The 20347-nt window shown below is 50.4% G+C and overlaps 1 protein-coding gene across 12 annotated transcripts in view; it reads right to left on the reverse strand.

Annotated features, from left to right (window-relative positions):
- Positions 1–20347, reverse strand: part of LOC132391025 (transmembrane protein 164-like) — a 139075-nt gene that overhangs the window by 80550 nt on the left and 38178 nt on the right. For 9 of the 12 annotated variants that reach the window (XM_059963649.1, XM_059963648.1, XM_059963650.1 and 6 more), the window contains exons 3-4: positions 7686–7735; positions 357–423 (exon numbers count right to left, since the gene is read on the reverse strand). In XM_059963649.1, coding sequence (XP_059819632.1) covers positions 357–423; positions 7686–7735 — 117 coding nt within the window. Of the gene's footprint in view, positions 1–356; positions 424–7685; positions 7736–8365; positions 8613–13617; positions 17452–20347 lie in introns of those variants that run through there. The other 3 variants (XM_059963653.1, XM_059963654.1, XM_059963652.1) reach the window with 2 other exon arrangements.

Below are 20347 nucleotides of genomic sequence, written 5' to 3' on the forward strand. Positions count from 1 at the left end.
ATTTGTTGCCACAAGCGGCTGTGGAGGCCAAGTCATTGGGTGCATTTAAGGCAGAGATAGATAGGTTCTTGATTAGCCAGGGCATCGAAGGGTAAGGGGATAAGGCAGGCGAGAGGGGATGACTGGAAGAATTGGATCAGCCCATGAGTGAATGGTGGAGCAGACTCGATGGGCTGAATGGCCTGCTTCTGCTCCTTTGTCATTTTTTTCTTTTCTTTTCTTTGTCTGACTTACAGAATTCCTACTCACAGGAAGGGAATGTTGATAGAAAGAGCATTTACAAGGAGACAGATAATTGCTTTGATAAACATAGACAAAATGGGCTGAATAAAGACTTGTGCCAAAACAACACTCACCAGTCTGGTGTTGACCACGGGGAAGAGCAAGGCCAGGAGCGGCCCATTGAGCATGTGTACGTGTAGCCTGAGAGAGGAAGCAGAGCACAACATTACAATGTGAGCATCAAGACCCTCAACCCAATAGCAGCAACACACACAAAACGTTCAGGGAAGTCAGCATCTATTTGTGGAGGAATGAACAGCCTGTTAAAGGTAGTGGATACGGCCCAGTCCATCACAGGTAAAGCCCTCCCCATCACTCTGCACATCTGCAGGAGCAAGGCAGTATCCATCACCTGGGACACCCACCACCCAGGCCATGTTCTCCTCTCACTGCTGCCATCCGGAAAAAGGTTCAGGACTCACACCACCAGGTTCAGGAACAGTTGTTACCCCTCAACCATCAGGCTCTTGAACCAGAGGGGATAGTTTCACTCGCCCCATCAGTTCCCACAGCCTCTGGACTCAGTTTCTTCATCCCTTTCTTGACAGTTATTGCTTATTTAATTATTAATTATTCTTCTTTTAGTATTTGGACAGTTTGTTGTCTTTTGCACGTTGGTAGTTTGTCTGTCTCACGTGCGGTTCTCTCACTGATTCTGTTGTGTATTTACTGTGAATGCCTGCACGGAAGTGGATCCCAGGGTTGTACATGGCGATGCAATAGCACAGTGGCCAACGCTTCGTTACTACAGTTCAGGGCCTTCCAGACTTCCGAGTGCTACTCTGGCACTGCTCCGTGAGGAGTCCCCATTTGCAGGGGTTTAGAAGGTACGTTCGTGCTTGAGTGAATATTGAAAAGGAACACGCGCAGGCCACGGCGACCTTAGAGGCATTCTGGGACCGTTGGGCTCCGCGGGGGGGTAAGTGCCATCATTGCTAGAGATGGGAACATTTTGGTTCAATGTGTATTGTCTATATGTAGTGAAGTAATTGTGTTAGTCACTGTTTTATATATATTGTATATCACCGATATTTGTAGTAAAGGAATTTTGTTTAAAAAAATTATGCAGGGGTTTTCCTTGGTGCCCTCCCACAGTCCAATGTCATACCAGGTAGGTTAATTGGTCATTGTAAATGGCCCCGTGATTGGATCAGGGTTTATTGAGGTTGAGGGGTTGTTGAGACATTGTAGCTCAATGGAGCTACTCTGCACTGTATAGCTTTGATAATAAATTTATTTTGAACGCTTCCATTCATCGGGAAGGAACACTGAATCATCCAGTAGACATCCCAACTCTGCCCATTTTCTCACTCCTCACCCCTCCTGTTCCACCTCGCCTCCATCACTCTCTTTCTCCCATCCCCCACCCGCTGCATCTGCCCGACACACACATCACCCCCCCTGGGGTAATGGTCCCCTGTAACGAGGTCCATCCAAAGAGATCGTTTCATCACTCAGTGCATCGAGGTAGAACAAGGTAAAACAATAACAGAATGCAGAATAAAGTGTAACAGTTACAGGGAAAGTGCAGATATAGAACATAGAGATTTACAGGCTATTCAGCCCACAATGTTGTGCTGACCATGTAATCTATGCTAGATTATGCCCAGAATCTCCCTACTGCATAGCTCTCTAAGCTCCATTCACCTATCTAAGAGTGTCTTAAAAGACCCTATTGTATCCGCCTCCACCACCTTCACTGGCAGTGCATTCCACACACCCACCACTCTGTGTGAAAAACTTACCCCTGACATCCCCTCTATACCTGCTTCCAAGCACCTTAAAACTGTGCTCCCTCGTGTTAGCCATTTCAGCCCTGGGAAAAAACCTCTGACTATCCACACAATCAATGCCCCTCATCATCTTATACACCTCTGTCAGGTCACCTCTCATCCTCCATTGCTCCAAGGAGAAAAAGCCAAGTTCACTCAACTTATTCTCATAAGAGTTCAGGGATCAAAATAATGTTCCCATTGTTCCCCACCGGTTCCTAAGGTTGTCATAGCCAGGGTGGCAGTGGGGACAAGCTCCCACTACCTATAAAGTGCTCCAAATGGTGTGCGACTCTAACAGCCTCTGACAACCAAGACCAAGTCTTGGCCTTCACGTGTGGCTTGGCTACTAGGCCCACAGAACTGTTTCTACAGACAAGAGAAGGGACAAAGGTGGACCACTGGTGCCTCAAAACCAGTTGTTTCGGGCAAGTGGGGCTTTTCAAACCGCCTAGGAGAAGGAAAGTTCTGATTTCAAACCTCTGCTGCCTTGTGGCCATACCCACCCATGGGAAAGGCTTGGGGAGTAAACCCTGAGGAAGAAATCTGGAGCCGGAGTCCTTAAGGCAGCTTGTTGTTGTTTACAACCTCACTCTGGTAACCTCTGCATCGACACTGGTGCCAAGCTGTGTCCTTTGGACTAGATCAGTGACATGGAGAGGAGGAACCCGCTGCAGGGGCGACAGCCAATTCTTCAAATCTTCCTGCCCAGGCTTGCACCCTGGAGAGGACACGGTCCACCAGAGGCACAAGCCCATGATCCCCTGGGATCGATGGCTGCCTACTATGTTCCCCACCCCACCTCCCTCCTTTATTCCATCCTGCACCTTCTTCTCCTCTCATATTTCCCCACCATGTGCGCCACGGTTAGTGTGACGCTATTACTGCTCAGAGCATTTCCACAGTGTGGAGCTCAATTCCTGATCTCCCCATTAACCATAGGGGTTACCTCCAGCTGCCCCCATTTCCTCCCATGGTCCAAAGACGTACTGGTTGGTAGGTTAGTTGTCCTGGGGTTAAATCAGTGGGGTTCTGCGTGGTGCAGCTCGCTGGGCTGAAAGGGCCTGTTTTGCACTGCTACAAACTCTTCGAACCTTTCACCTGACAACTTCCAACACCATTTCCACTCTTCCCCAAACCTCATCTTGCCTCAGTCCCGAGGAAAGGTCCGGACACGAAGTGCCCGTTCACCTCCACGGATGCTGCCTGACCCGTTGATTTCATCCAGCACCTTTGGGTGCTGCTCAGATTCCAGCACATGCAGGCTCCTGGGTGGCAGCCTTCCGTGGCCATCCAGCAATTGCTGTGATTGACGGTGAGTACAGACACGCCGAAAGTCCTGTACCAAACTGTGGGCATAGGGTGGCAAGTACCTGAAAATGATGGAAAATTTACATCTATCCTACTGTTAAAAACCTTGTGAATATCAGCGATTCCTCTCTCCTCTCCCATCGGGCAGAAGATACAAAAGTCTGAAAGCACGTCCCACCAGGCTCAAGAACAGCTTCTGTTAAGTCTACTAATATTTCCCTAGATAGATAAGGTACACACCTGATCTCACAATCTACCTCATCACTCATCACCAAACTCTGGGTCCTGGGAATTAAGAGTATAAGCCAATAAGTCATAGGAGTAGAATTAGGCCAGTCGGCCCTTCAAGCCTGCTCAGCCATTCCACTTTGGCAGATATATCACCCCTCTCAACCCCATTCTCCTGTCTTCTCCCCATAACCTTCTCTAAGAACATATCAACCTCCACTTTAAATACACCCAATGACCTGGCCTTCACGGCCAGCTGTGCTAATGGATTCCACAGACTCACCACCCTCTGGCTAAAGACATTCTTCTATTTTGAGGTTGTGTCCTCTGGTCCTAGACTCCCCCACTATAGGAAACATCTTCTCCACATCCACTCTATCTGTGTCCTCTGGTCCGAGACTCCCCCACTATAGGAAACATCCTCTCCACATCCACTCTATCTGTGTCCTCTGGTCCGAGACTCCCCCACTATAGGAAACATCCTCTCCACATCCACTCTATCTGTGTCCTCTGGTCCGAGACTCCCCCACTATAGGAAACATCCTCTCCACATCCACTCTACCTGTGTCCTCTAGTCCGAGACTCCCCTACTATAGGAAACATCCTCTCCACATCCACTCTATCTCTGTCCTCTGGTCCTAGACTCCCCCACTATAGGAAACATCCTCTCCACATCCACTCTATCTGTGTCCTCTGGTCCTAGACTCCCCCACTATAGGAAACATCCTCTCCGCATCCACTCTATCTCTGTCCTCTGGTCCTAGACTCCCCCACTATAGGAAACATCCTCTCCACATCCACTCTATCTGTGTCCTCTGGTCCTAGACTCCCCGACTATAGGAAACATCCTCTCCACATCCACTCTATCTCTGTCCTCTGGACCTAGAATCCCCCACTATAGGAAACATCCTCTCCACATCCACTCTATCTGTGTCCTCTGGTCCGAGACTCCCCCACTATAGGAAACATCCTCTCCACATCCACTCTATCTGTGTCCTCTGGTCCGAGACTCCCCCACTATAGGAAACATCCTCTCCACATCCACTCTATCTGTGTCCTCTGGTCCGAGACTCCCCCACTATAGGAAACATCCTCTCCACATCCACTCTACCTGTGTCCTCTAGTCCGAGACTCCCCTACTATAGGAAACATCCTCTCCACATCCACTCTATCTCTGTCCTCTGGTCCTAGACTCCCCCACTATAGGAAACATCCTCTCCATATCCACTCTATCTGTGCCCTCTGGTCCGAGACTCCCCTACTATAGGAAACATCCTCTCCACATCCACTCTATCTCTGTCCTCTGGTCCTAGACTCCCCCACTATAGGAAACATCCTCTCCACATCCACTCTATCTGTGTCCTCTGGTCCGAGACTCCCCCACTATAGGAAACATCCTCTCCACATCCACTCTATCTGTGTCCTCTGGTCCGAGACTCCCCCACTATAGGAAACATCCTCTCCACATCCACTCTATCTGTGTCCTCTGGTCCTAGACTTCCCCACTATAGGAAACATCCTCTCCACATCCACTCTATCTCTGTCCTCTGGTCCTAGACTCCCCCACTATAGGAAACATCCTCTCCACATCCACTCTATCTGTGTCCTCTGGTCCGAGACTCCCCCACTATAGGAAACATCCTCTCCACATCCACTCTATCTGTGTCCTCTGGTCCGAGACTCCCCCACTATAGGAAACATCCTCTCCACATCCACTCTATCTGTGTCCTCTGGTCCGAGACTCCCCCACTATAGGAAACATCCTCTCCACATCCACTCTACCTGTGTCCTCTAGTCCGAGACTCCCCTACTATAGGAAACATCCTCTCCACATCCACTCTATCTCTGTCCTCTGGTCCTAGACTCCCCCACTATAGGAAACAGCCTCTCCACATCCACTCTATCTGTGCCCTCTGGTCCTAGACTCCCCCACTATAGGAAACATCCTCTCCGCATCCACTCTATCTCTGTCCTCTGGTCCTAGACTCCCCGACTATAGGAAACATCCACTCCACATCCACTCTATCTGTGTCCTCTGGTCCCAGACTCCCCCACTATAGGAAACATCCTCTCCACATCCACTCTGTCGAGGCCTTTCAATCTTCAATAGGCTTCAATTGTATCCCTTCATTTGTCTAAATTCCAGCGAGTACAGACCCAGAGCTATCAAGCATTCCTTCTATGATAACCCTTTCATTCCTGAAATTGTCCTTGTGAGCCTCCTCCGAACTCTTTCCAAAGCCGGCACATCTTTTCCTAGATTAGGAGCTCAAAACTGTTCACAATACTCGAGGTGAAGCCTCACTAGCGCCTTATAAAGCCTCAGCGTCACATCCCTGCTCTTGTATCCTAGACCTCTTGAAATGAATACTAACGTTGCATTTGCCTTCCTCACCATCAATTCTATCTGTAAGTTAACTTTTGGGGTGTTCTGCACAAGGACTCCCATGTCCCTTTGCATCTCAGATTTTTGGATTTTCTCCTCATTTAGAAAAGAGTCTGAACATTTATTTCTATTACCAAAGAGCATGACCATGCATTTTCCAACATTGTACTTCATTTACCATTTTCTCGCCCATTCTTCTAAGGTGTCGAAGTCCTTTTGCATCTACCTCTTTCCACAACACTACCAGCTCCTCCACCAATCTTCGTATCATATGCAAACCTGGCAACAAAACAATTGACATTTTGGGCCGAGACCCTTTGGCCTGTCTTGCTGAAGGGGCTCGGCCTGAAACGTCAGTTGTACTCCTCTCCATAGATGCTGCCTGGCCTGCTGAGTTCCTCCAGCATTGTGTGTGTGTGTTGCAAGGATCCTTTTATTCCCACTTGCTGCCTCCTACCAATCAGCCAATGCTCTAACCATGACAGTACCTTTCCTGTAATACCATGGGCTCTTAACATGGTAAACAGCCGTGTGTGTAGCACCTTGTCAAAGACCTTCTAAAAATCCAAATATACAACATCCACTGCATCTCTTTCATCTATCCTACTTATAATCTCAAATAATTCCAACAAGTTCGTCAGGCAGGACTTTCCCTGAAGGAAACCATGCTGACTTTGTACTATCTTGTTCTGTGTCACCAAGTACTCGATCACCTCATCCTTAACAATGACTCCAACATCTTCCCAACCACTGAGGTCAGGCTAACTGGTCTATGATTTCCTTTCTGCTGCCTTCCTCCTTTCTTAAAAAGTTGAGTGTCATTTGCAATCTTCCAGTCCTCTGTCACCATGACAGAGTCCAATAATCTTTGAAAAATCATTACTTATGTACCTACAATCTCTACCACTATCTTTTTCAGAACCCTAGGGTGCAGTTCATCTGCTCCAGGTGACTTACATACCCTTAGGTCTTTCAGCTTTTTGAGCATCTTCTCTCTTGTAATAGTAACTGTATTCACATCTCTTCCCTCACACTCGTCAACGCCTGGCACGCAGCTAGTGTCTTCCACAGTGGAGACTTGGAGCGTTACAGATAAAGGGCCCGAAGCAATGTTGAGGATCCCTACCACCATCCCACAATCTTTTTGACCCACCACCGTCAGGAAGGAGGTACAGGAGCATCAGGACTTGGACTGCCAGACTGGGAACAGCTTCTTCCCTCAGGCTGTGAGACTAATGAATACCCTGCCACCAGCGAGGTCTCAATGCGAGGACAGTGAGCTGTTCGTTACCTTGTGCGACACACTACATGCATTTTGAATTATATTTATTACCTTATTTGTGGTAATATTTGTTTTTATGTGCTATGTATTGTGGGTGCACTGTGATCTGGAGGAACGTTGTTTCAGTTGGCTGTATATATGTACAGTGAACATATATGACATAGAACATAGAAATCCGCAGCTCATTACGGGCCCTTCGGCCCACAATGTTGTGTCGACCGTGTAACCTACAATGAACTTCAACATGAAAGATCTGTCTAGACAAGCAAACCAAGTTTTCCACTGAATATTGGCGCACATGACAACAATGCCTCATTTCAATCCAATACCGTTCACTCGCGGGGCAGACTCATTGCGCCAACTCTGCTCCTGTGTTTCATGGTCTTACAAAGTACTTTTGAAGTAGTGGCATGGTAATACTCACCTGAACAGAATGAGGACAGCTTGGCAAGGTGGGCAAGTCAGCAGGAATATCTGTAATAAAAACACAGAGTTAGATCCCAGCATGTGAAGAGAAATAAAAAATTTTGTAGTTTATTCATTTGGAGATACAGCACAGAACAGGCCTTTCCAGCCCAACAAGTCACACCAATTTAACTCTATCTTAATCACAGGACCATTTACAATGACCAATTAACCTACCAGTCTTTGGACTGTGGGAGGAAACCAGAGCACCAGGAGGAAACACACACGGTTCACAGGGAAAATGTACAGATTCCGTACAGATGGCTCCAGAATTGAACTCGGAGCACCAGAATGCACTGAGCTGTAACAGCATTACACCAACTGCTACGTTACCATGCTGCCCAAATGTCTCAGACTCCAGTTTTCACAACTACAATATTTACAAGGTCAAAGTCGAGTTGATTGTCAGGCGCACAACTCCATGGGTGCACGGGGCAATGAAAAGCTTACCTGCAGCAGCACCACCAGCAGAGCTTCACATTAGCAGCGGTCACAAGAAAAACATAAACTAAACACAAATTATGCCCAACCTCTACAGAAAAAGAACACATTTGGAACAAAGAAAAGTGCTTTGTAGTGCAACATGATCAAAGTGGTCGGTGGTGCAGAGTTAGTGATTAGGGAGTTATTGGAGTTTACCGTCAGGCACTCATGTCCGCAGCTACAGAGCATCAGAGAAGAATCTAGAATCAGTTTTGTTATCCTGATGAAGGCTCTCGGCCTGAAATGTCCCCTCCATGGATGCTGCTTGACGTACTGTTACTCCAGTATTCTGTGAGCTTGCTCTGGATTTTCAGCATCTGCAGATATCGTGTTCAGGTTTATTATCACTGACTTGTAAAGCCGTCAAATCTGTTGTTGTGTGGCAGCAGTACAGCGAAATTTTCTAAATTACAAATAAATAAATAAATAAATAAATAAATAGTGCAAAAAAAACGAATGACAAGACGGTGTTCATGGATTCACAGACCATTTAGCAATCTGATGGTGGAGGAGAAGAAGCCATTCGTTCCTGACAATTCAGATGCAGATTTGATTTAAGATTCCCATTTAGATTTATTGATCATGTCTACAATGAAACGTGTAGTGAAATGCCTTGCTTGTGTTGACAATAAACAATCCTAAGGATGCGCTGGGGGCAGCCTGCAAGTGTCGCCACACATTCTGGTGCCAACACAGTATGCCCACAACAAGCAACCAAACATCAGTGAAACAAGCCCCCGCCCTCCCTCCTGTCTGCACACGAGGGCAGTCCAAACTCCTTACCTCCCTCCCACCCACCCACACACGGACAGTCCTCCAACACCAGAACAAACTCCTTACCTCCCTCCCACCCACCCACACACGGACAGTCCTCCAACACCAGAACAAACTCCTTACCTCCCTCCCACCCACCCACACACGGACAGTCCTCCAACACCAGAACAAACTCCTTACCTCCCTCCTACCCACCCACACACGGACAGTCCTCCAACCCCAGGACAAACTCCTTACCTCCCTCCCACCCACCCACACACGGACAGTCCTCCAACCCCAGGACAAACTCCTTACCTCCCTCCCACCCACCCACACACGGACAGTCCTCCAACACCAGAACAAACTCCTTACCTCCCTCCCACCCACCCACACACGGACAGTCCTCCAACCCCAGGACAAACTCCTTACCTCCCTCCCACCCACAAACACACGGACAGTCCTCCAACCCCAGAACAAACTCCTTACCTCCCTCCCACCCACCCACACACTCACGGACAGTCCTCCAACCCCAGGACAAACTCCTTACCTCCCTCCCACCCACCCACACACGGACAGTCCTCCAACCCCAGGACAAACTCCTTACCTCCCTCCCACCCACCCACACACGGACAGTCCTCCAACCCCAGGACAAACTCCTTACCTCCCTCCCACCCACCCACCCACTCACGGACAGTCCTCCAACCCCAGGACAAACTCCTTACCTCCCTCCCACCCACCCACACACGGACAGTCCTCCAACCCCAGGACAAACTCCTTACCTCCCTCCCACCCACACACACACTCACGGACAGTCCTCCAACCCCAGGACAAACTCCTTACCTCCCTCCCACCCACCCACTCACGGACAGTCCTCCAACCCCAGGGCAAACTCCTTACCTCCCTCCCACCCACCCACACACGGACAGTCCTCCAACCCCAGGACAAACTCCTTACCTCCCTCCCACCCACCCACCCACTCACGGACAGTCCTCCAACCCCAGGACAAACTCCTTACCTCCCTCCCACCCACCCACACACGGACAGTCCTCCAACCCCAGGACAAACTCCTTACCTCCCTCCCACCCACCCACCCACTCACGGACAGTCCTCCAACCCCAGGACAAACTCCTTACCTCCCTCCCACCCACCCACACACGGACAGTCCTCCAACCCCAGGACAAACTCCTTACCTCCCTCCCACCCACACACTCACGGACAGTCCTCCAACCCCAGGACAAACTCCTTACCTCCCTCCCACCCACCCACACACGGACAGTCCTCTAACCCCAGGACAAACTCCTTACCTCCCTCCCACCCACCCACCCACACACGGACAGTCCTCCATCACCAGGACAAACTCCTTACCTCCCTCCCACCCACCCACACACAGACAGTCCTCCAACCCCAGGACAAACTCCTTACCTCCCTCCCACCCACCCACACACTCACGGACAGTCCTCCAACACCAGGACAAACTCCTTACCTCCCTCCCACCCACCCACACACACATGGACAGTCCTCCAACCCCAGGACAAACTCCTTACCTCCCTCCCTCCCACCCACATACACACGGACAGTCCTCCAACCCCAGGACAAACTCCTTACCTCCCTCCCTCCCACCCACATACACACGGACAGTCCTCCAACCCCAGGACAAACTCCTTACCTCCCTCCCACCCACCCACATACACACGGACAGTCCTCCAACCCCAGGACAAACTCCTTACCTCCCTCCCACCCACCCACACACGGACAGACCTCCAACCCCAGGACAAACTCCTTACCTCCCTCCCTCCCACCCACACACACACTCACGGACAGTCCTCCAACCCCAGGACAAACTCCTTACCTCCCTCCCACCCACCCACTCACGGACAGTCCTCCAACCCCAGGACAAACTCCTTACCTCCCTCCCACCCACCCACACACGGACAGTCCTCCAACCCCAGGACAAACTCCTTACCTCCCTCCTACCCACCCACACACTCACGGACAGTCCTCCAACCCCAGGACAAACTCCTTACCTCCCTCCCACCCACCCACACACGGACAGTCCTCCAACCCCAGGACAAACTCCTTACCTCCCTCCCACCCACCCACACACGGACAGTCCTCCAACCCCAGGACAAACTCCTTACCTCCCTCCCACCCACCCACACACGGACAGTCCTCCAACCCCAGGACAAGACCTTTTCCTGTCTCCCACCCACCCACACACGGACAGTCCTCCAACCCCAGGACAAACTCCTTACCTCCCTCCCACCCACCCACACACTCACGGACAGTCCTCCAACCCCAGGACAAACTCCTTACCTCCCTCCCACCCACCCACATACACACGGACAGTCCTCCAACCCCAGGACAAACTCCTTACCTCCCTCCCACCCACCCACACACGGACAGACCTCCAACCCCAGGACAAACTCCTTACCTCCCTCCCTCCCACCCACACACACACTCACGGACAGTCCTCCAACCCCAGGACAAACTCCTTACCTCCCTCCCACCCACCCACTCACGGACAGTCCTCCAACCCCAGGACAAACTCCTTACCTCCCTCCCACCCACCCACACACGGACAGTCCTCCAACCCCAGGACAAACTCCTTACCTCCCTCCCACCCACACACACACGGACAGTCCTCCAACCCCAGGACAAACTCCTTACCTCCCTCCCACCCACCCACACACACGGACAGTCCTCCAACCCCAGGACAAACTCCTTACCTCCCTCCCTCCCACCCACATACACACGGACAGTCCTCCAACCCCAGGACAAACTCCTTACCTCCCTCCCACCCACCCACACACGGACAGTCCTCCAACCCCAGGACAAACTCCTTACCTCCCTCCCTCCCACCCACACACAGACAGTCCTCCAACCCTAGGACAAACTCCTTACCTCCCTCCCACCCACCCACACACTCACGGACAGTCCTCCAACACCAGGACAAACTCCTTACCTCCCTCCCACACACCCACACACACATGGACAGTCCTCCAACCCCAGGACAAACTCCTTACCTCCCTCCCTCCCACCCACATACACACGGACAGTCCTCCAACCCCAGGACAAACTCCTTACCTCCCTCCCTCCCACCCACATACACACGGACAGTCCTCCAACCCCAGGACAAACTCCTTACCTCCCTCCCACCCACCCACATACACACGGACAGTCCTCCAACCCCAGGACAAACTCCTTACCTCCCTCCCACCCACCCACACACGGACAGACCTCCAACCCCAGGACAAACTCCTTACCTCCCTCCCTCCCACCCACACACACACTCACGGACAGTCCTCCAACCCCAGGACAAACTCCTTACCTCCCTCCCACCCACCCACTCACGGACAGTCCTCCAACCCCAGGACAAACTCCTTACCTCCCTCCCACCCACCCACACACGGACAGTCCTCCAACCCCAGGACAAACTCCTTACCTCCCTCCTACCCACCCACACACTCACGGACAGTCCTCCAACCCCAGGACAAACTCCTTACCTCCCTCCCACCCACCCACACACGGACAGTCCTCCAACCCCAGGACAAACTCCTTACCTCCCTCCCACCCACCCACACACGGACAGTCCTCCAACCCCAGGACAAGACCTTTTCCTGTCTCCCACCCACCCACACACGGACAGTCCTCCAACCCCAGGACAAACTCCTTACCTCCCTCCCACCCACACACTCACGGACAGTCCTCCAACCCCAGGACAAACTCCTTACCTCCCTCCCACCCACCCACACACGGACAGTCCTCCAACCCCAGGACAAACTCCTTACCTCCCTCCCACCCACCCACACACGGACAGACCTCCAACCCCAGGACAAACTCCTTACCTCCCTCCCTCCCACCCACACACACACTCACGGACAGTCCTCCAACCCCAGGACAAACTCCTTACCTCCCTCCCACCCACCCACTCACGGACAGTCCTCCAACCCCAGGACAAACTCCTTACCTCCCTCCTACCCACCCACACACTCACGGACAGTCCTCCAACCCCAGGACAAACTCCTTACCTCCCTCCCACCCACACACACACGGACAGTCCTCCAACCCCAGGACAAACTCCTTACCTCCCTCCCACCCACCCACACACACGGACAGTCCTCCAACCCCAGGACAAACTCCTTACCTCCCTCCCTCCCACCCACATACACACGGACAGTCCTCCAACCCCAGGACAAACTCCTTACCTCCCTCCCACCCACCCACACACGGACAGTCCTCCAACCCCAGGACAAACTCCTTACCTCCCTCCCACCCACCCACACACGGACAGTCCTCCAACCCCAGGACAAACTCCTTACCTCCCTCCCTCCCACCCACACACACACTCACGGACAGTCCTCCAACCCCAGGACAAACTCCTTACCTCCCTCCCACCCACCCACTCACGGACAGTCCTCCAACCCCAGGACAAACTCCTTACCTCCCTCCCACCCACCCACCCACTCACGGACAGTCCTCCAACCCCAGGACAAACTCCTTACCTCCCTCCCACCCACCCACCCACACACGGACAGTCCTCCAACCCCAGGACAAACTCCTTACCTCCCTCCCACCCACCCACACACACGGACAGTCCTCCAACCCCAGGACAAGACCTTTTCCTGTCTCCCACCAACACACTCACTCACACTCACACTCTTCTTCTTCGGTTGTCCATTGAAATCTGATGACGACGTCCACTCCTTTAACGGTGAGATCTTTGATGACTATACAGTCCTGTCCTGGACCCACAAGCTCTATTGCAGGTGGGACATGTATATGTGGTCGTGATGGCAACCATGGCTGCATTTCTCCTGGTTCTCTTCTAGTTGTTCTTTCCATCTCCAGAATACAAACCCCGTTCCTACACAGCTGTCGCCAAGTGTTACGGTCAGCAGCAACATCCTCCAGGTCCTCAGGTCTGATCTTACACTTCCTTAAAGCATTCTTCATCTAATCCTTATAGCGCTTCTTCAGCCCTCCAGCTGAGCGTCGACCATGATGTAACTGGCCGTTTAACACTCTGCGGGGCAGCCGACATGGGGGCATCCTTATCACGTGCCCCAGCCACTGCAGCTGACACTGGGTGATCATGGCCTCAATACTTCTGCAGTTGGTCTTTACAAGTATTTCAGTGTGAGGCACCCACTGACGCCAAGTAATCCCCAGGATGCACTGAAGGCAGCTTTGTGGAAGCACTCCAAGGACTTGATGTGATGGCTGTAGGTTACCCAAGCTTCACAGCTATAAAGGAGGGTGGTGACACAGACCGCTTGGTATACGGCGACCTTTGTGGAGGGACGAAGGCTCCTGTTCTGAAAGACGCTACGCCAAAATCTCCCAAAGGCAGCTGATGCCTGTTTAATTTGGCTCCAGGACAGGCTTTGGGGCCTCCAATCTCCAGTCGCCAGGCTTTGACTTTGGACTTCAAAAATTAAAGCCAAATTAAACACAATTTTTACAAGAACATGATTGTAGTGATTAGGGTTACGTTGGCTGGTTGGAGAACTGAATGGTTGAAGGGAAATAGCTCTCCTTGTACCCAGCGGTGTGGGACTTCAGGCTTCTGTACCTCCTGCCCGATGGTAACCCACTTCTTTGCAGATTGTGGATTCGCTAAGATGGCCGGAGAAGAATGCAAACATCCTTCTCCACACAATAACCTCAGCTTCTTTTCCCAAGGTGAACTCCCTGACACCACCCAGGTCATGTCACGTATGAAGCACGAGTAGCAATATACTATTTGTAAGTGCAGACTCGAGGGGCTGAATGGTCTACTTCTGCACCTATTGTCTATTGTCCTATTGCCTATTGTTATTTTGTGTTACGTGTGAGTTATATGTTGTGCACCTTGTTCTGTTTGGTGACGTACATGTGTACGGTTAAATGCCAATAAACTTGAACTTGATAAACATGAGATTCTGCAGATGCAGGAAATCCAGAGCAACACACACAAAATGCTGCAGTAACTCAGCAGGGCAGACAGCGTCTATGAAAATGAATGAACAGTCAACATGTTGGGCCCTTCTTCAGGGCTGGAAAGGAAGGGGGAAAGTGCCAGAATAAAAAAAGTTGGGAGAGGGGAAAGAGCACAGCTAGAAGGTGATAGGTGAACCAGGTGGGTGAGAAAGGTAAAGGGGCTGGGGAGAAAGGAATCTGATAGGAGGGTGGGGGAAAGGGAAGGAGAAGGAGATCCAGGTGGAGATGATATGCAGGTGAAGAGATTGAAGAAAGAGACCAGAATGAAAAATAAACGAAGGGGGAGGGGGGGGGGGTGATTTTTTTTTACCCGTAAAAGCAATCAATATCATCAGGTTGGAGGCTACCCAGATGGAATATAAGGTGTTGCTCCTCCTCATCATAGCAGAAGAGGAGGCATGGACTGACATGTCACAACAAGAATGGAGATGGGAAGTAACATCAAAATGTTTGGCCACCAGGAAGTTCTGTTTTTGGTGAATTGAATGGAGGTGCTCAATGAAGGGGCCCCCCCAATTTATGGTGAGTCTCACCAACGCAGAGGTGGCCACATCAGGAAAACCAGATACAATCGATGACCCCAACAGGTTCACAGGTGACCTGGACCTTTTGGGGACCTGAATGGAGGTGAGGGAGGAGGTGAACGGGCAGGTCTAGCACTTTGACCACCTGCAGAGGTATGTGCCAAGAGGGAAATTAGTGGGGAGGGATGAATGGACAAGGGAATCACAGGGGGAGCAATCCCTATGGAAAGTGGAGAGTAGGGTGCAGGGGGAGGTAAAGATGTATGTGGTGGGAGGATCCCATTGAAGATGGCAGAAGTTGTGGAGAATGATGTGTTGTATGCAGAAGCCGGGTGAGGACAAGAGAAACTCTATCCCTGTTAAGGTGTTGGGAAGATGGGGTAAATGGAGGAGATGCAGGTGAGGGCAGAATCAATGAGTAGAGAAAGGCAAACCCCATTCTTTGAAGAAGGAGGCATCTCTGATGTCATAGGAAGGAAAGCCTCATCCTGGGAACAGATGAGGTGGAGACAAAGGAACTGAGAAGGGGAATGGCATTTTTACAGGAACAGTCAAGATGGCCATGGAAATCAGAAGGTTTTAAAAAGATGTCAATAGACAGTTTGACTTCAGAGATAAACACACAGAAATCGAGAAAGGGGAGAGAGATGTCAGAAATGGACCAGGTGAACTCAAGGGCAGGGTGGAAGTTGGAGATGAGGCTGATAAAATTCAGGGGTTTAGCATGGTGCAAGAAGTATTAACCTGGATTTGAATTTGTTTTGGCTCGTACCTAACAGCTGGGTAACGAAGGACTCTGATCTACAGGCTGATCGCAGGAAAACACACACCTCGACAGACAGCAAGTGCTGCTGAAAGACACCCTTTGCTCCTGTTGGTCTCCCAGAAGAGCAAGGAGTCAGTGGAGGAATGCTGCCAACTGGCACAGTCGAGGCTGCAGGAGGACCTGCTGAGGGACACAATGAAGCTTGGTGCAGCCAAGGCAGAGGGTCCGTGGGGAAGGACCGCTGCTTGCACTCCTTCACTATCGGACATGGACGGGAAGATTCTCAAAGGAAAGGGTGTCTCACCCCAGGGGCAGCCTGAGTGGCATTAATACTACGTTAAAATAAGGGAGTGCCATGGTACCATTGTGGTGTGCACCAGCGGTAACATCCAGGTTCGACTCCCACCGGGATGAGGGCCTGGGATGGCTTTGTAAGTACCGTGTCTACTTGTACAAACATGGTCCAGTATGTTTGTTCCCCATGCTGACATGTTGGTGGAATCTGGATAAGAGATCCTGCAGGTTAACATGATTGAAGTCTCCTGCAATAATGAAGAGAACATCTGGATGCTTGTTTTGTAGAGAGCGATGGTATCGTAAAGCTCTTTCAGTGCATCCTTAGCGTTCGCACTTGTGAAGATGTAGACAGTGGTGTGGATGAGTGTGTGCCTACAAAGACTTACTGTACATTCCCAAACCAAAAGCTATGGATGAACCAGGAGGTATGTCGTCTACTGAAGGCCCGCTTTGAAAGAGCGAACACAACTACAGCTGTGAAGATCCCTGCTGCACCTGATGACCCTGTGATCTCTGTCTCAGAGGCCAGTGTCAGGCTGTCCTTAAAGTGAGTGAACCCTCGCAAGGTGGAAGGTCCCGATGGAGTACCTGGTAAGACTCTGAAAACCTGTAACAACCAACTAGCAGGAATATTTAAGGACATTTTCAACCTCTCACTGCTATGGGCAGAAGTTCCCACTTGCTTCAAAAAAGCAACAACTATACCAGTGCCGAAGAAGAATAACGTGGGCTGCCTTAATGACTATTGCCCGGTAGCACTCACATTGACAGGGATAAAATGCTTTGAGAAATTGGTTATGACGAGACTGAACTCCTGCCTCAGCAAGGACCTGGACCGATTGCAATTTGCCTGTCGTCACAATAGGTCAACGGCAGACGCAATCTCCATGGCTCTTCACACGGCTTTAGACCACCTGGACAACACAAGCACCTACTGTTCATCGAGTACAGCTCAGTATTTAGTACTATCATTCCCACAATCCTGATTGAGAAGTTGCAGAACCTGGGCCTCTAACTCCCTCTGCAATTGGATCCTCGACTTCCTAACTGGAAGACCACAATCTGTGTGGATTGGTGATAACATCTCCTCCTTGCTGATGATCAACACTGGCACACCTCAGGGATGTGTGCTTAGCCCACTGCTCTACTCTCCATATACTGAGTGGCTAGGCATAGCTCAAATACCATCTACAAATTTGCTGATGATACAACCATTGTTGGTAAAATCTCAGGTGGTGATGAGAGGGCGTACAGGAGTGAGATACGCCAACTAGTGGAATGGTGCTGCAGCAACAACCTGGCATTCAACGTCAGTAAGATGAAAGAGCTGATTGTGGACTTCAGGAACGGGTAAGATGAAGGAACACATACCAATCCTCATAGAGGGATCAGAAATGGAGAGAGTGAGCAGCTTCAAGTTCCTCGGTGTCAAGATCTCTGAGGATCTAACCTGGTCCCAACATATCGATATAGTTATAAAAAAAGGCAAGACAGCAGCCATACCTTATTAGGAGTTTGAAGAGATTTGGTATGTCAACATACACACTCAAAAACTTCTACAGTTGTACCGTGGAGAGCATTCTGACAGGCTGCATCACTGTCTGGTATGGGAGCTGGGAGGGGGGGGGGGGCACTGTATAGGACTGAAAGAAGCTGCAGAGGGTTGTAAATCTAGTCAGCTCCATCTTCTGTACTAGCCTACAAAGTATCCAGAAGCCTCTCCGGTCTCTGGATTGGGGATTGCCAAACGTTATGTGGATTTTCTGGTGTAGTCTGTTTTGTCATGCGCTTTTATGATATCATTCTGGAGGAATGTTGTTTCATTTTTTAACTGCATTGCATTTGTGGTTTCTAAATGACAATAAACCGAAATTCAATTCAATTCAACATCTTCAGGGAGCGGTGTCTCAGAAAGGCAGCATCTATTATTAAGGACCTCCAGCACCCAGGGCATGCCCTTTTCTCACTGTTACCTTCAGGTTGTGTCTGGTGCGTGGCCAGGTGGTTAAGGTCTTGGACTAGCGACCTGAAGGTCGTGAGTTTGAGCCCCAGCTGAGGCAGCGTGTTGTGTCCTTGAGCAAGGCACTTAACCACACATTGCTCCAGACCACCCAGCTGAAAACGGGTACCGGCAAAATGAATGCTGGGGGTGAACCTCATGATAGACTGGCGTCCTATCTGGGGGGAGTCTCATACTCTCAGTCGCTTCACGCCAAGGAAACTGGCATAAGCACTGGCCTGAGTCTATAAGGCTCGGGACAGACTATCTACTATTACTACCTTCAGGTAGGAGATACACACTGAGTGATTCAGGAACAGCTTCTTCCCCTCTGCCATCCAATTCCTAAATGTCCATTGAACCCTTGGACACTACATCACTCTTTTTAATATACAGTATTTGTTTTTTTGCATATTTTTAAATCTATTCAATATGCGTATACTGTAATTGATTTACTTATTTAACTATTAGTATTATTTTTTTCTCTCTGCTAGATTATGTATTGCATTGAACTGCTGCTGCTAAGTTAATAAATTTCATGTCACATGCCAGTGATAATAAACCTGATTCTGATTCTGAAAACAGTAAACTCCCTGAGCAGGTAATGCAGCCGGCATTTAAGTGTAAGATGCTCAATTTCCCCTGAACAGTGCCTGGTAACTACAGATAAGTTGGTGCACCACCCTTTGTTACTGTACACACAGAGTCCAGCTCCTTTCGATTTCCCCGACAGGGAGACTGTCTGTGTGGAGCAGAGTCATCCTAGTGAGATTGGGCATGCTGTTGCTTAGCCACGTCTTGGTGAAAACCAGAATGCAGCAGGTTCTCATCTCATTCTCGGTCTCAGTGAGTCCAGCAAGCAAACTCTGGCCAGGAGAAGTGATGGCTCAGCCAGTCTGGTTGGGTTAGTTCTCAGCCTAGCTCGTGGTGTGTTCCTGCTCCACCTTGCGCTGCCTGTGCCTGGCACTTCCTTGGCTGAGCCACTTGGGACCGGTCGTTGTGGCCGATTGTGGTACCTGTACAATCCCCAGTCCACTGAGCGGCTGCCAACGGATCAAACGTAATTTTGTCTCAGAGTTCATCGGTCCTTCATTCGTGGAGCTTTGGATTACCATAATCGCTGACTAACAGCTTTGAAGCACTAAAAATTTGAAGCTAGCACCATTATTGGGAGTTGGAGTAGCTGCTGTGACTTGGCGCACTGCCACCTTAAAGAACATATAATATATATTTTATTATGAGTAACACACACAAAATGTGCTGGAGAAACTCAGCAGATCAGGCAGCATCTATGGAGGGGAATAAGCATTGACGTTTTGGGCTGAGACCCTTCATCAGGACTGGAAAGGAAGGGGGCAGAAGCCTGAATAAGAAGGTGGGGCGGGGGGGGAAGAAGGACAAGCTGAAAGGTGATAGGCAAAGACAGGACAGGGGGACAGTGGGTGGGCAGGGGAACGGGGATGTAGTAAGAAGCTGGGAGGTGATAGGTGGAAGAGGTAAAGGGCTCTAGAAAAAGGCATCTGATTGGAGAGGGGAGTGGATCGTAGGAGAAAGGGAAGGAGGAGGGGCACCAGAGGGAGGTGATAGCCAGGTGAGGTGGGAACCACAATTTGGAATGGAAAAAGAGAGAACGAGGAGAGGGAGAAATTAACGGAAGTTCGAGAAATTGATGGTCATGCCATCAAGTTGGAGGCTGCCCAAACGGAATATGAGGTGTTGCTCCTCCAACCTGAGAGTGGCCTCATCATTCAAAGTAAGTTTATGATCAAAGTACATATATGCCTGCATATAAAACCCGGAGGTTTGCTTTCTTGTGGGCA

Source organism: Hypanus sabinus, chromosome 3 (genome assembly GCF_030144855.1).
Source record: "Hypanus sabinus isolate sHypSab1 chromosome 3, sHypSab1.hap1, whole genome shotgun sequence".
NCBI lineage: Eukaryota > Metazoa > Chordata > Chondrichthyes > Myliobatiformes > Dasyatidae > Hypanus > Hypanus sabinus.